The sequence below is a fragment of the Ascaphus truei genome, chromosome 18 (assembly GCF_040206685.1).
Source record: "Ascaphus truei isolate aAscTru1 chromosome 18, aAscTru1.hap1, whole genome shotgun sequence".
Taxonomy (NCBI): domain Eukaryota; kingdom Metazoa; phylum Chordata; class Amphibia; order Anura; family Ascaphidae; genus Ascaphus; species Ascaphus truei.
In genome coordinates, this window is record NC_134500.1 from 14488334 (window position 1) to 14504970 (window position 16637).

At 40.5% G+C, this 16637-nt stretch overlaps 1 protein-coding gene across 7 annotated transcripts in view; it reads right to left on the minus strand.

Moving 5' to 3' along the window:
- Window positions 1-16637, minus strand: part of SLC12A1 (solute carrier family 12 member 1) — a 90920-nt gene that overhangs the window by 57798 nt on the left and 16485 nt on the right. For 5 of the 7 annotated variants that reach the window (XR_012788911.1, XM_075575656.1, XM_075575654.1 and 2 more), the window contains exons 1-2: window positions 8309-8391; window positions 5848-6433 (exon numbers count right to left, since the gene is read on the minus strand). Coding sequence is in view for 6 of the 7 variants with exons in the window: in XM_075575656.1 (XP_075431771.1) it covers window positions 5848-6255 (408 nt within the window). In the remaining variant the exon portion in view is untranslated. Of the gene's footprint in view, window positions 1-5847; window positions 6434-8308; window positions 8392-11599; window positions 11720-16637 lie in introns of those variants that run through there. The other 2 variants (XM_075575653.1, XM_075575652.1) reach the window with 2 other exon arrangements.

The window sequence follows — 16637 nt, forward strand, 5'->3', positions numbered from 1 at the left end:
TTTAGAGAACTAGTTTGAAGCTGCAGCCGAAGCAATATCCTACATGTGTTTTGTTAATAAATCAATTCTGTACTATGAGAAAATACTTGTAGATTTTTTTTAAACAACTCTGAATGACATTTTTTATGTATTATAATGTAACAAGTCATTTTTGTTTCTACAGCAACCATTTACAAAGTCACAGATACTGAGTCAATACTCCTCTGCAGCCATTAAGTGAACCCCACCCACGAGCCGAATCAAAAAAATAAATTAAAAAACGTCAGCTGGACTGCTGCTTTAAGAGCCCACATGTTTCATGCACAGGTATGCAATATGTAAGTATACTTGGTTTGTAAAACATCATAAATAAAAGTAAAACAAACACAATAAGAAGCTGTAAAAACAGTAAAACGTGACGCTGTAAAAGAGTGAAGCAGGTGCAGAAGCTTTCAAGTGGTATTCATCTGAGAAATAGCAGCACACAGCCATGAAATGCTCTGTAGCGCACATCACTTTTTGATAGCAATATGCTTCATTTCACAGAGAAAGAGGAGATAAAAACATAACAGACAAAATCTTTTCTCCACAGGATACAAAATGAGCTTGAGTAGATTAAAACACATGTACAAACGGGGGTATATTAGGGTTGCCAGGTGGCTTCTCCAAAAATACTGGACTTAATGGTGAAAGGTGCATCAGGTCACTATGTCCAGGGAAGAAAATACTGGACACATACATGTCCAGTATTACAGTACCTCTCATTTTTTTACTGGACAGATTGTCCAAATACAGGACAGTCCAGTTCAATACCGGACACCTGGCAACCCTAGGTATGATTCAAGGTAAAAGCAATCCAGCAAATGTGAAAAAAAAAAGACTATTTGCTTCATTCTACCACTGTGGCTCTGTATCAACCTCTTTTCCAGCCATTCCACCGTGATATTTAGATGGATCTGGCTAAACATTGGTTGATGCAAGTCTTCTGCCTTGAAGTAAACCATACATTAGAACACGTTTGTTTTACAAAATATCCCTCATTTGTGTGAAAGATGGGAAGTTTCTCAATAGCTCTAAAGAACAATGCGCGGAGTTCAACATGACAGACGAATCGGCATATTCCTGTTTGTTGGGCTCGTGCAGGGCCAAGTTTTAACCGGCGAAAGAAAGTGTCGTCGCCACCTGAAACCAGTTGTTTCCAGCATGCTCGGAATTAATGTGTTCTTTCACACTCCATTACCACCAACAATGGCCCTTAATGTTTTATTAATGCGCTATGAATTTCTCTGTTTGCCGCTGTGATTAGTCATTCACCAAGTGGATTGTCCTGAGAAAACTTGAAGTCAGGTGGCACCTACCCTTATGGATAACTCACAGTTACATTATATCATCATTCCTGGCTGATTGTTGTTTAAGGATAAGTAGTTCTCTGTTTCCGTATCCCAAATGCAAAACCGTTGCAAGAAAAAAAGACATAAAAAAAAAAAAAAAAAGAACAAGTTATCAAATAATAAAATCTTGTTAGAAACTGGGCTTTTAAAAAAAAAAGCATTGATGACTCTGGTGCAATGTTATTTTTACCCGCGTTTTGCAGTTGTTTGGGACTTAGGGGTGGATTCTATAGGTGCAGGTTGGGCTGTTTTGGGACGAAATTCCCTATTGAAGTCCATATGGAATTTAATCTGAAAACTGCCTAATTGGCACCAGCCCCTACAGGGTAATTCTATTTACTCCATACAGTTTGGGCTGCTTTCAGACGAAAATTCCCATTGACTTCAATTGGGACATTTGTGGCAAAAAAACAAAACAAAAAAAACGCACGCCCACTTATATAGAATGTAACCCATAGGGTCTTCTATTGTGAAGAAGCTATTTCCTGTCGAAAAATCCATATGGAAGTCAATGGGATTTTCTGCATTTATGCCTAAAGATATCCACTGGGCAGCCAGAAAACGGGTCAAATGAGGTCATTTGAAAGTAAATATACATTTTCTGCCATCAGTGATACTTCTGAATGGAGTGTACAAAAAGTCTCAAAGGTCGTTTGGCACAGTTTGCATGCTATTTGCTTGGCCTTGGTGCAACCGTATGAAACGGAATATAACTTTAAATCAATACATTCACAATGTGTCTCTGATAGGGACGTCGCCATATTTTTTTATATGAATGTAGAGTTTCTCTTGGAACGGGAAGAAAAAAAACCCCAACTCTTTATCCTTGTGGCTTGATTTTAGGAAGTTTAGCCCAATACAGACCACAAGTAGAGAAATGTCTGGCTGATATTTCCAGCACCAAAGGGGTTTATTTTCGTTGTATTTGATTGAATGTGTCTTCCGTTATTAAGAAGAAGAAGAAAAAAAATGTGCTGATGCCAGGTGACATATCTTTGTCCCCGCATTTCAATATATGAAATAAACCTGGAACAACATCCAATTTAGAAAAGATTTATTCACATAACCTCATCAACATTTAGGTGGTGTCAATCCAGCTTCATCAGAATGTGTCAAGCTGGTGAAGATGGATTGACACGCGAAACCGTTCGTTGCTGCATGTACGATTATGCAAATGAAACTCTTTTCTATTTACAGGTACTGTCAAGCTGATTTTATTTATGGAAATTCATACCGTGTTGGTCTCGCTGTTCTCCCGTACGCACAAAAGATTTTACTATCTGGCCTAATGCATGGCTAGATATTCTCTGTAATATATGTTCTCTGCTTTGCACCGATGGAAATTGTTTTGTGTTGTTTTTACACAGTGGACAAATTCTACGTGAAAGTTTTTAGATGTTCTGCAACCTTTTCAGCGCTGGAGGCAGTGAGAACAATGGGTAACTTGCAACGCATTACAGACCCCCAATACAGAATGGAAGAAAATGTGAGAAATGTAAGAGGAGTGTAAGACGGGATATAATAACTATTTTCAAATATATGTATGGTCAAAAGACGGACGTTTCAAGGGAACTATTTATCACAAGGGCAGTACAAAGGACACAGGGCCATCCCTTAAGGTTGGAGGAAAGGAGATTTAATCCTCAACAGAGGAAAGGGTTCCTTACAGTAAGGGCAGTTACAATGTGGGATTGATTACCCATGGAGACTGTGATGGCAGATACAATAGATATGTTCAAAAAAAGGTTGTATATCTTTTTAGAAAGGAAAGCTATACCAAATAGGTCAAAATAGTTTATCCGGGGAGAAATCTGATTGCAATTACTGGAATCAGGGAGGAATTAATTTTGCCCCTTAAGAAACATCATTGGATAATGCTTTACTCAAGTTTTTTCATTTCTTTCCACTAGATCAATACAAATGCAAATATAGGATGGGTATCTCAGTCGACTTAATTTAACATCGTTTGAACTCGGTGGACATATATCTTTTTTTCAACCTCATCTACTATGTAACTATATAAACTGGGTGTAGTTACAGTAAGTATAAAAATAACAATAAATATCTTGGTTTAAATTAATCATACAATGTTAGGATGAGGTTTCTATTACATAATAACTAACAAACTAAAATGATATGCTTGTAAACGAGCAATATTCCATTTATGTAGCTTATACAATATAGTCTGTTGTACAGTAACCCTTTAGAATTGGCTTCAATTACTTAAAGTACATACTATAAACGCTTAGTGAACTACATTTTTCCATTATTGTTGCGGAAATTATTTTTTCGAGAGAAAACTAAGTCGTACGTACCAACGTTTTACTACCTTTTTACACAGGGTGGGAGCAATGTCCTAGCGGTTACCGAATTGGCTCAGATTAAGACACCCTTCCTTAAGACTCTGAGTCACCTCCAAGTGACCTTGAGAAAAATCACCCGTTTGTAATTGTTTTGATATACTATATACAGTACAGTGTTCAGCTAATTATTCGAACTGCAACCCTATAAAATATTCTTTGTATAAAGACCTTCATTGTTGGATCCCAAGTTAAATTAGAAATCCTCGACACACTTTTATTGATTAATGTAAATAAATGTGGTTGCCTTAATCACTAAGGGTGAACAAAAAAAAAAATAGGTCTCCTGAATGCCTATGTGGTGAATGTAACTATCCAGCTGCAATGTTCTTTTCTTTCCTACATGGATTGGGGTGTTCAAAGCCTCCCAGGTTCAAAACTGGTGCATGGTGGCCCAGATGGAGCATATGAAAGTGTATAGACCCATGTTGACTAAATGGTGCAAAGCTTTAGCACAAGTTCGGCCATGCTAAATTGTAGCACCCTTTAGTTGATATGGGCCATAACGTTTTACCTTTAAACAGCCGGGCCTTCGTTCCATGTGTACAATACAGGACATGGGTATAATATTTGTAATATGTTATATTAATGCCTGGGTAACAACACTGTCAACAACAACACTGAAGCAGGGGAACCTGGTTCAATTCCTGGTGTCAGCTCCTTGTGACCTTGGGCAAGTCACTTTATCTCCCTGTGCCTCAGGCACCCAAATCATAGATTGTAAGCTCACCTGGGGAGGGGCTGTCTGTAACATTCCTATGAGCTGCGTACCGCGTGCTAAACTGTAATTGTGACGCGCTTTGAGTCCCATTGGGAGAAACGCGCGGTGTGAAATAACATTCTTATTATAACTGGTGCAAGACAGCACATTTATGAAAAGAAAAACGTTCCATAGAAAGCCGTTATATTTTTTTCCCATCGATAAATCTAGCGCAGTGTTATTGCACTTATTGTGCTCCAGTTTTGCAGCAGCGAGACACAAGTCAGGATGTCTCTTTCTACATATATGTGTCGATCAGAAACATAACGGACGTTATTACAATCCTCTTGTAGAGAAGCAAACAAAAACTGCTAGCAGAAAACAGCTTTTGGCTACAAAATGCATCCAGTACATTAGACCAGAGGTGGCCAACTCCAGGCCGGAAGGGCCTTCGACTGAGCCACTGTTTGAGCCACCTGTGCTAAAGCTGGGATACCCTGAAAACCTGGTGTGGCCCACGTGGACTGGAATTGGCACCCCTGAGTTAGAGTGTGTCAGAACACTGCTCAGTTTATGACCCACCATAGCATTTAGACATGCCATAAAAAAAGCAATAGTCTTACTCTACACACAAGTATTCACACCATCATAAAAATAATCATATTTGTGTACGTCTTTTTGTGTTTATTTGTGAAATCTGCAGCCCACTTGGAAATCTTTTGCTGCCATTACACCCCTTTAATAACGCCCGCCTCGTCATTTTGATCACTGCAAAAAGGTTATACAAAGCGCATCATTTACAACTCATCCCTGTAAAAAAAAAAATACAAAAATGCATGTACACGCTGCCATTTATTTCACTAACATTTATCTTGGTCCGAGAGAGATAAAAAAAGCCTAAGGGGCATATTTACTAAGCAGTGCTACACATCAAGACACCTGCCAGCAAAACCTAATATTTATGTCTCTATACGGCCTGTTCGAGTGAAAGGGCTGTTAAGTTGTGTCTTTCAACATGAAAGGTGCCTCGTGGAGTGAGTGACACCATTTGGTCAATATTACGCTAAGTGTCATCGCTGGAAATGTTTTTTAGATTTGTCCCCTATGTGCTACTTGGGGTATCTATAGAGCAGGGGGGGGGGCTCAACTCCAGTCCTCAAGACCTCCCAACAGGTTAAGTTTTAAAGGATATCCCAGCTTCAGCACAGGTGGCTCAATCATGTGCTCAGTCAAAGACTGAGCCTCTGATTTTGACACCTGTGCTGAAGCTAGGACTGATTGAGCCACCTGTGCTGACGCTGGGATAATGTTAAAACCTGACTTGTTGGTAGCCCTTGAGGACTGAGTTGGAGACCCCTGCCGTAAACACATAAAGAGAACGCAACAGGGCAGATAACATTTGCTTCATTTAACTTACCTTTGATAGCTGCTCGTGGATTTCTTCCAGGCTCGGCCTGTTTATTTTGACCCCAGAAACACTACCAGTGTTTCGATAATAGTCAATCTTGGGAACTGCATCCATTGTGTTGTGTCCAAATGTTTTCATGTAATATGTGTTACTGTGGGTGTCATAGGGATGGAAATTTCCTTCTGTCTTAACAGTGTCTCCGTTGTGCAGGACATCATCATACAGCCTCATATCTCTGGGCCTATAACTCATTGTAAGTCTGTTCTCTTCACTAGCAAAGGAGGTTTCTTCATACTGTGGTGGATCTTTGTTCTCTTCGCATGCTGGATTGTCATACCCTTCACTAACTACATTGACATGAAAGCGTGTGGGGCTACTAGGATTTGTATCATGAAATATATTGGGGGAATTATTCATCTTCAGTGACACAGTGTAGCTACAGTATAACACTAAATGAATGTATGAGCTTTATCCAGCATATACTGTAGGACCAGCGATGTGGGGTTTACCAGGCCATGATTGTTAAGCTATTATAATAATTCTGTGAGCTGCTTGATGAGTTCTCTCTGCCGTCTTGCAGTCTGCTTCAACAACTCTATCATGAGAAATAAACACATTTAAAAGAAAATATGGCGGTCTCCAATGTCTTCTTCAATATTTCTATCTGAACCAAAAATGCTGGCAGAAAATATTTTAACATGAATATTATGTTAAAAAAAAAAATCAGTGACTTGTGATATTATTTTAAAGCTATACAGGGTAGCTTTATAAAAGACAGTTGACCCCTTTTGCGCTGACAACACAGTGCTTTGTGCAAGGCAGGCCTCAAAGGCAGTATATGGGTTAAATCACATATAACAAGTGATGGTACTGCATGTGGATGGTTACTCAATGCAGTAACAGGATACAATACTTTTAAAGACATTCAGAGACGCATTTATTAAGCATGCTATAATGTACATTCTGGCTCCAGAAGAGGCCCTAACAACCCATTCAATTAAATGGGCGATAAGGGGGTCTTCTATCGCTAGAAGATGTCCAATGGCATAGCACTGCTTAGTAAACATGCATTCAAATGTCAATTAACTCCAATATTAATTAATAGCGTGTGTACATGCCTCTAAAGCAGGGTTGGGCAACGCCAATCCTCAAGGGCCACCAACAGGTCAGGTTTTCAGGATATCCCTGCTTCAGCACAGGTTGCTCAATCTGTGGCTTAGTCTAAGACTGAGCCACTGATTAAGCCACCTGTGCTGAAGCTGGGACTAATTGAGCCATCTGTGTTGAAGCTGGAATATCTTTAAAAGCTGACCTGCTGTTTGCCCTTGAAGACTGGAGTTGCCCACCCCTGCTCTAAACTCTCACAGGTACTTGTCACTTTGCACTCACTTAATAACACATGTTGGATTTGTAATAAATACAAACACTCAGGCCTATAACATCCTTTTATTTAATGCCCCGAGCCTAACTTCTAAAGACACAGCAACAAATGACAAGGAGTACACAGTACATACTGCTATTGGTCAAGGAATACTTACACAATCGTACATAAATGCAGTGAGAACGATGAAATGATCAAAAAGATGCAGTCATTTGGGATAGAATTATAAGCTATTTCTTACCAAAATCGCCAGGGTAAACATATTTTATTTGACATTATATTTTGCTTATAATGTTGTGAAGCCCTCTTCCCCATGCTATAGATCATTTTAGCCCCCATTTATTTGAAAGGAACTGAGCTCTGCTCGGGACAGGAAAAACAGCTTCACAGCCTACTGAATATTAGGCCCAGATCTACTAAATGGTGCTTAGCCAAAGCGCTTCATCTACATCATTCTACTTACACTATTTCTACTTTAGGTAAATTAGGGACATGTTCAAGTGGCGCTATGCCATACAACCCTTTTCGGCACTCAAAGACCCCTTCAAGCCCATTCACTTGAATAAGTCAGAAGGGTTTTATAGCATAGCACAGCTTATTAAATATGGACCTTAATAGTAACACCATACATTGTATACGTGCCCATCTATTATACTATATACTATATCACTGTACCCAAATTAACCCACACTGATTTTCATAATATGCTGCGTAGCAATATACCTTCACAGGCATTCTTTTTTTTTTTCTTCGAAAAGCAATCTAAAGTAAATTATTAGAACTATTGGTTTCTACATTACAAGAACCTACAAACCCCTATCAAAAACGATTCACACTTCACAGAACCCCAGTACGCCCAGCCTAAAAAGTTTCCACCCCATAGTACAGCCTATTTATTTATAATAAAGTTGAATTTTTCCGATCGTACGTATAATTGCAATTGAAACATATTTTTGAACCAGCTTTAGATAATTTCATCAAATAATTTTGTTAAAAAAATAAAGTATAAAAAAAAAAAAGAAGGAAAAATAGGAATATCAAATATAAACCCCATTTATTGTGCAGAACGCCTTTAACATTGCTACTAACCTTACAGTGCCGGAAATTCGGATATGGTCTCTTTGCACCTGATGTCTGCCAGTTTGGAAAGAGAACGTTACCTTTTATATAATTCTACCTCCAAATGTTCCGGTTCCATGTAACTTTTTATTGGATCAAAGCTATTCAAAAAGATAAGGCTTCTCCACCAATCACAGGCGTAGAAGTACCATTTGAACACACACACCTCATTAATTCCTTGCTCACACATTCTAAATGTTAAACATCAACTAATATGTATATATAAACCAGTTAAATGCACCTGGAAAAAAACAAGGAAGGGCATTTTTATATATTCTGAAAAACCTCTGGGGAAAATACATTCACTTGGCCATGCTAGTTTGATTATTTTCCTATATGCTGTAAACGTTCGGGGTCCTATTTGATCCTTGGGTTTCTTTTCTATTTAAGCTAGCCTTGTGTCCATCCCAAGATTACATGAAGATACAAGCAAGAGAAGGATAAGCCAGGGAGACACCATGTCACCAAAACTTTGCACAACAACACTTGAAGGATTGTTCGGGACATTGCATTGGGAATAAAAAGGAATACTTATCAATGGTAAATACTTGTCACCTATGATTTGCAGATTACGCTGTATTTTTTTGCCACATGTTGGAAAACTCGCCGAAGAAAGTCGGCCTCCGTATGAATCTCAGCAAGACAAAAGTGTTGTTCAATAAATTTGTTAACTCGGCAAAGATTGAGATATATGGAACGGAACAGAAGTAGAAGAAGTCGAAACCTATGTGTAACGGGTGCTCGCCACAAACAGGATAGAACCGCGAGGCTGAGGAGGGGATTTGGAATACACCAACCCGCAGCAGCGAGACTGCGTCCGGTGTGCAGATCCGTAGTCGTGTAGCCGGGTCAAGATAGGAGAAGTAGGATAGTGCTGATACTCACTGTGGTCTAGGGTTGGAGATGTAGAATAGTTGATATGCGTAGCCGAGGTCAAGGTATAGAGAAGGTGGGAGTCCAGCTACAAAGCCGAGGATAAGAGAAGGTGGGAGTCCAAGTACAAGCCGAGGTTGAGGACACTAGGAGACAAGACAAGGTTAGCAGAATTGCACAAGGCAAAGCAAGACACAGCAAGCGAGGTGCTTGTGGGTAGCACTTTGTCGCAGGTTAAGGACTACTATGCTCAGCCGATTTGGAGCAGGGGTTGGTGAGCATATAAAGGACTGTTAGCCAATCAGATGAAAGGCACAAGGCTGAATATAATGATTGCCTCTTGATTGAAGAACCAATCGATGCTGAGTTGCACATCTGTAAATGCTGATTGCCATCACCCCACTTGACCGTCATGGGGCGGAGTAAGCACCGCAGGTGAATTAGATAAGTAGAAGAACGTCCTCTCAATGAAGAAAGTAGTCAGCGGGCACTGCTTAGAAAAACAGCTGAAGGCTGGACTGTGCAAAAAAATGTGCCTTTATTGATTCATGGCAAATACAAATTTAAAAAGGGAGAAGAAGTCCCCCCTCAGCGCTCTAACGCGTTTCGCCCCTGGGGCTTTGTCAAAGTGCGAGACATATACACTTGAGGGGTCAATAGCTGGTTGTATAACCAGCTTCGTCAACCCTCTGTATATCGCCAGGCTGCTCCCACACTAGGGGAGAGTCAGGAGACTCAGCTGTTTCACTTTAATCATTAACCCTTGATTGTCTGGAATCGTGTTGAAAGGTTAAACGGATTATATATTCCTGGATTGCTCCTCTCTAGCACATGAAAAGTTGAGAGGGCTCCTCTCTTTCAACACTGCTCCTATTGAATTAGATAAGTAGTTATCCTGCTGTTAGTGTCAACCCTTGGTTGAGTCCTTCGCCTGACATTTGGATGGTGCCTTTGCACGATCCTGTCGGTGTGAGGTGCGTCACCAGGAGCGTCATAAGACAAGTCATGGAGGCGGGGACTAAGCCCGATTCTCACACTATGTCTACCTTGGCAAGTAGCAATGGATGGAAGTTTTTGAATGAAATCAACAGGAGAATGAAGATGGGATGGAGCATATTTGGAAGAAACAAGGCAATCTTTCAAGGGAGCCTTCCACTGTGCATCAAGAGGAACGTTTTCGACCAGTGTATTCTGCCCGTGCTCGCGTATGGATGAAAAACTTGGACCCTAAATACGAAGATAATTCAGAAGCGTGAAACAACTCAAAGAAGTATGGAGAGATGTGTGCCAGGTATTAACCAAAGAGACAAAAAAAGAATGAATGGGTTCGAGAAGAAACAAGTCTGTGACATCATCACAATAAAAATGACAATGGGCCGGACATATCGCAAGAAATGACACACACACACACACACACATATATATGTGTATATTACCAGATGATGGTGCAGTAAGGAGAGACAGCACACACGGGTAGAAAATTCAAAAGGTGTATTGAAACACAAAAACCAACGTTTCGTTCCTGCAAACGGAATCTTCCTCAGGGTCGTAGGTTCCGTTTGCAGGAACCGAAACGTTGGTTTTTGTGCTTCAATACACCTTTTGAATTTTCTACCCGTGTGTGCTGTCTATCCTTACTGGACCATCATCTGGTAATATACACCTTTATTATCTTTTATGGGACAAGCATCTGGATTTCCCCCTTATATGTGTGTGCCGGCTATATATATATATATATAGTCGGCACACAATTATAAGGAGGAAATCCAGATATATATATAAAACTTTTAGCATAGCCTTGCAACGCTGAGGTGCATGCCTATTATGCAAGCGCACACGTCCATTCGTGGTGGTGACAGAGGAAAATTATAACTGCAATTGGAAACAAGGCTCATCTATGAACTTGATACTATGGCACCCAGAGGACTTAATGAGGATTTTAATCTGGGTTGCTTTTTGTAGCAACAGTAGTATCATTGTAGGGAGATACATTTATGAGTTAAAGTTGGGGATCTTACTGCCATCTGTCACCTCTGTGTAGTTAGAATTATATGTTTCTGTATTCATCTTTGGGCTTATTTTTGCCTTATTATGTGACCCCATTTTTGCTCCTTAGCACCCCTTCCCCTCCTCCCCCCTTTCCCCCCCTTCCCCCCTTTCCCTCCCACCATCTTCCCCTTTCCCCTCCCCGTTTCCCTCCCATCCCCCTTTCCCTCCACTCCCCCTTCCTGTTCCTTCCTTTCCTTTATGTCTGCTTTTTCAAACTCTTACAAGCAAATCTGCATTCACTATTCATTTCTCTTGGTAGCATGTTAGAGTGATATTAGTATATTTATTATTGTTGCACAATTTTTAGTAATACTGTGCATCTGGAGTATATATTTTCACCTCTTCATGTGTTTTTAATACTGCACTTTCATTTTGGTTACAGGACCTGTTGCTGCTGGTGATGTGACGTCATCATGTTCAAACGGCTCAGTGCCCCTGCTCCCTATTGCAGTCTGCTTCTGCCTACACTCCCATGGTTACAGACGCTTTAGTTGCATCGCCATGGCAACGGGGGATGCCTTAGAATGACTGGTGTGCTCACTGGCTCCACCCGCAGGCGCACATGTGCGGTGTGTCTGGCATTGATAGCTTAGGGGCCTATGCAGAGAGCAGCGCTAGAATAAATTGGAGAGTTTAAGAAAAAGTAGCTTTAATGGAGAGTTTTTTTTCTCCATATGCAGAAAGGGCATAAAACTGCATTTAGAATCCTGTCTGCATATGGAGAGTTTCAACCGGCGATATAAGCGCTGTTGAAACTTGTGGAAAAAAAATCGCGTTTTTTTTTTCTCCCCCACCGGCCGCCGAGCTCCAGCTTCTTGCTGGCGAAGCAAAATGTTGAAAATCGCGCCATTTTTTTGGCGCGAACAGCCACTAGATGGCGTTCGCGCCTCTCTGAATACGGCCGTTTTCAACACTGGAGAGATTTAGGTTCTCTCCAGTCGCGATGCGAAATTTGTAAAGAAAAAAAAAATGGCGCTTTTTAATAAACTCTCCATTACCTGCCTTTTTCAAGCTATACTTCGCCAAAAAATGCCGCTTTACCTGCTGGCGCTGCTCTCTGCATGAGGCCCTAAGTGTAAACAGAGGAGTGGCGAGGCTGAGCTGCTGCACAGTGATGACAGGGCTCCCATGCTCCTACAGTACTCCCGTTTTTAATTACAATCAGCTGGTTCTTGATTATGCACACAGGTGGGTGATGGGTATATATGTTTTCCTTGGGCAGTGTTCTCCAGCACGCCCCTGAGGAAGGTCCTATACAGGACCGAAACGTTGGATTTATATGTGCCTGCTTTTTTTCAAATACACTTTTGCAATATACCTTGAGTGCTGTTTTTTGTCTCCTTGGTGGGACACCTGGTTTCCTGTTATTTTTGTTGAACAAGCACCTATTTCTTTGGAGCCTTTGAAGTGCCTGCTGTTATCTTTATATATATATATATATATATATATATATATATATATATATATATATATATATATATATATATAATATAGTGCAGAATAAATGAGTTCTTCAGTATTAGGTGATACCTTTTTTATTGGACTAACAATTTACGTCATAGGACAAGCTTTCAAGAGTTATCCTCTCTTCTTCAGGTTAGCAATACTGATATACACAGGAATCTATGGCTAAAACAGTGTAGATAAAAACAAACAAACAGATATGTACTGTAGATAAGGTAGGGTGTCAAAAGCGTTTGAAGCCAGGGGAAGGTGACAAGGAAAGGTGGGGAGGAAGAAGGATGCTGGGGGGCTGAAGTTCCCCCAGCATCCCTCCCCCTCCCCACCTTTCCTTGTCACCGTCCCCTGGCTTCAAACACTTTTTACACCCTACCTTATCTACAGTCCATATCTGTTGTGTTTTTTTCTTCTCTACACTGTTTTAGCCATTGAATCCTTTGTATATCAGTATTACTTGATCTGAAGAAGAGAGGAGAACTCTCGAAAGCTTGTCCTATGACGTAAATTGTTAGTCCAATAAAAAAAATATCACCTAATACTGAAGAACTCATTTATTCTGCACTATCGCAACTGGACTAACACGGCTTTTTCTGCTTTATATATATATATATACAATGAAGATCTGCGCCTGTGTGGAGATGTCAGAGAGTACGGTGGATTGAATAATATAAGTTATTAGTATTGATTACATGAATATATTAACCAATAACATTAATAAAACCTGACAAATAGATGTCTAGCCATATAAAATATATATATACAAAAACATATATAGTGCTGTTGAACCTCCTATAGGTGCATAATACAAGCTGTCCTTTTGAGTCCCAAAACAATGTCCAATTGAGGGGAAAAAATAAAGCACTATCAGGAAACAGGCAGCTTCTTCAATGAGGGTGCAACGACCTCCCTCACCACCTGCATAGAAAAAAAGAAAAGAAAAAAAGCGCCGATTCCTAGTGCATTACTGTGCAATAAAATATTTAATTTCCCAAAAAGGCTCATAAAATGAACTCACAAACATAGATAGGTAAAAAGCATGTTATGAGATAATACTCATGCTCCAAAGGATCAGCAACCGCCGCTTCACTGCTACACTGCTCCGTGGCTTCACCGTGTCCAAACTTGTCCTCGTGGTTCACCGTCAAACAGGAACTCACGAAATCGGGCTCACCGCAACTCCTCTCCCCGGTCACACACCAACAGATGAACTTTGGTTCCCTCCGGGGACGATAGATGTGGCGGGACTGAAAATGACGTCACCCGATCAAATTCAAAGGACAAACGGGCTAGGATTTACCAACAGGTCTGCCAGCAGCATTGGAGGATCAACTGCACAACTGTCCCTACGCGTTTCATCAGATTAACTGACTTCTTCATGGGATCAGAGCCCACCCTCCGCGCATGCGTGATCGCGCTTGCTGCAACGTCTCACGGCGTCGCGTTGCCACGGCAACGGGGGCGGCGGGGCATCACATGAGGTGCCTAAGGGCGGCATTCTTTTTTAAATTCCGCTACTGGAAATAGTGTTAATTCCTTCTCCGCTCTCTCCACTTCCGCAGAAGCGCTATTTCAAGGTTTGGGTAGGAGGAACACCCAGACTGACTAAGGAAGGTAACGCAACGTTATGCCACGACAACGCAGCGACAAGCCTATGCTAATGAGATGTTAGTTCGGCTCTGTTTCTGCATATAATTAGCTTTCAGGATACCATGTTATCTCAGGGAACGGCACGTCTGTTACTGTTTTAGGTTATGTCACGTTATGAGCACTGATTTCATGGAGCTTTGTGGAATTAGCCCTAAATGGCAGTGTTGTTTCAGTATATTACAAAATACCACATATCCCCATCTTTATATGGTCATTTATATGGTATTCACTGTCAGGTTTAACTTAAAGGTGCAATCCATACTGCTGTATATTTGTGTTAAATAGTCGCTCCTACCAACATTGTGACCAAGCACTGCCACCTACTGCACTTATTCCCTCACCTGGCTGTATGTATGTATCTATGTATGTATCTATGTATGTATATCTTTATTTATATAGCACCACCCAGGTATATAGCGCTTTACGTGAGACAATATTATAACACATAATGCGACTAAGCGCTTAAGACAAAATAATAGGAATTGGTGTCCCTGCCCCGAAGAGCTTACAATCTAAGCCTCTGTAAGTCTTGCAACATATCACTAAGATTGTAAGCTCTCGTCCGACACATGGATTTCCTTTCCTATTGTCCGACTTTGTTTGTTGCACTCAGTGGGGGATTTACAAAACTGCCGCCCTTAGACACTTACCTGGTGTAACGACGCAGCGTCATTTGACGCTGAAGGAGGAGCGCGGCACGAAGGAAAAGGTAAGAACTTTACAGAGATACCAGGCTCTTCCCCGCCAATCAGTGCGGCATAGAGCGGGGCCTCTGTATATGGGGGGCGGGGGGGGGGGGGGTGAGAAGGTAAATTTGCCACCTCAAAAATTTGCCGTCTTTGGCTCAGGACCTATTGGGCCTAATGGAAAATCCACCACTGGTTGCACTTAATGTATTACAATTTCCTGTATTGTCTCAGTTGTAAAGCGCTGAGTACACTGTGGGTGCTATATAAATAAAGATATACATTCAATGTTACACCTTAATAAACTGGGGGGGGGGGGGCTCTGGTTTAAAGGTTACCCTTACCTTTTTTATGCTGTACAGTTTCAGAGATATTTACTTCTATTTTGGGGGGAAGAGGGGCTGGGAAACGGCTGAAAAGCCAACCCTTTTAGGCAAAATAATGATTTTGCTTCCTAATGATTTATTGCATATAGCATGAGTTTAAAAAAATAAAACAATTTACAAAAGTGAATATGAATAATATATGAGTATTTCCTTCCCTTGTGTCTTTCTGAAAAACTTTTAAAGGAGTTCCATGTTTTCTCAGGATATTATTTGTTGGAATAATGCCAGGAGCCAAAATGGAACTTAGAATGAGAAATCTGGCTAATTAATACACAGGAATTAGGAGTGTTTCTCAAATGGCTGGGGAAAAAAAGCCAATTCCCTCCGGCACTTCCACTAATTATGTGAATGCTGCAAAGACAGATCAGATTACATGACTAATGTACAACATTTGGACAAAAGTTAAAAAAAAAAAAAAAATGATAACTTTGAAACTTTTTTTTTCCCGTTCTCAAGCATGGGGGTGATCCAGAGGCTAAACATCTCTGCTAATAGATTACCATGCTTAAGCACTAAAGGGCCCCCCAAAAAAGAAGCATTTTCAGAAACTCCGAACACTTCCAAAGATTGCAATTTAAATAAATTGGCAGATATACACCAATGGCGTATTTGCTAAAAAAAAACAAAAAAAAACATGGAGTTAAAATGTCATCTGTGTGCATTTAGTCCATTAGCATATTTGAAACAGGTCGTTAAGGAGCAGATGATAATTCCATGTAAAACTAACACATTTATTTGACGTCAAGAGAAAGAGAAATTGTTCCAGTTCTAGACCTCCTCCCCTAACTCCTTGTATAAACATTCCCCAAAACACTCATATGATGTACAAGTGGAGCAAACTTGGAGCAAAGCTCCGTCATACATTGTGCCATTTTGACTCGGCATAAATCTGCATTTGTTTTTGCCAAGAAAGTTCGATTTTGCGACTCTTGACACAGATGGCCCATTGACTTTTACGGCGGTGTCCACTCAAAATGTATCAATATAACAATTCTTTAAACATCTTCTACATATTTGCATTAGTGCTGGTCAATAATTAGTTTCCATTCCTCAAGAACTAAGGAGCATCCACATGACAAACTGACAGAGTATCCATTTTGCACGAAATGGCACAATAATATATTGTCTGCAGATCTATTCTAGATGTGTCATGTTTCCATCAGCCCTTGGTTACTGATAAAGGGCCAGATCCGCAAA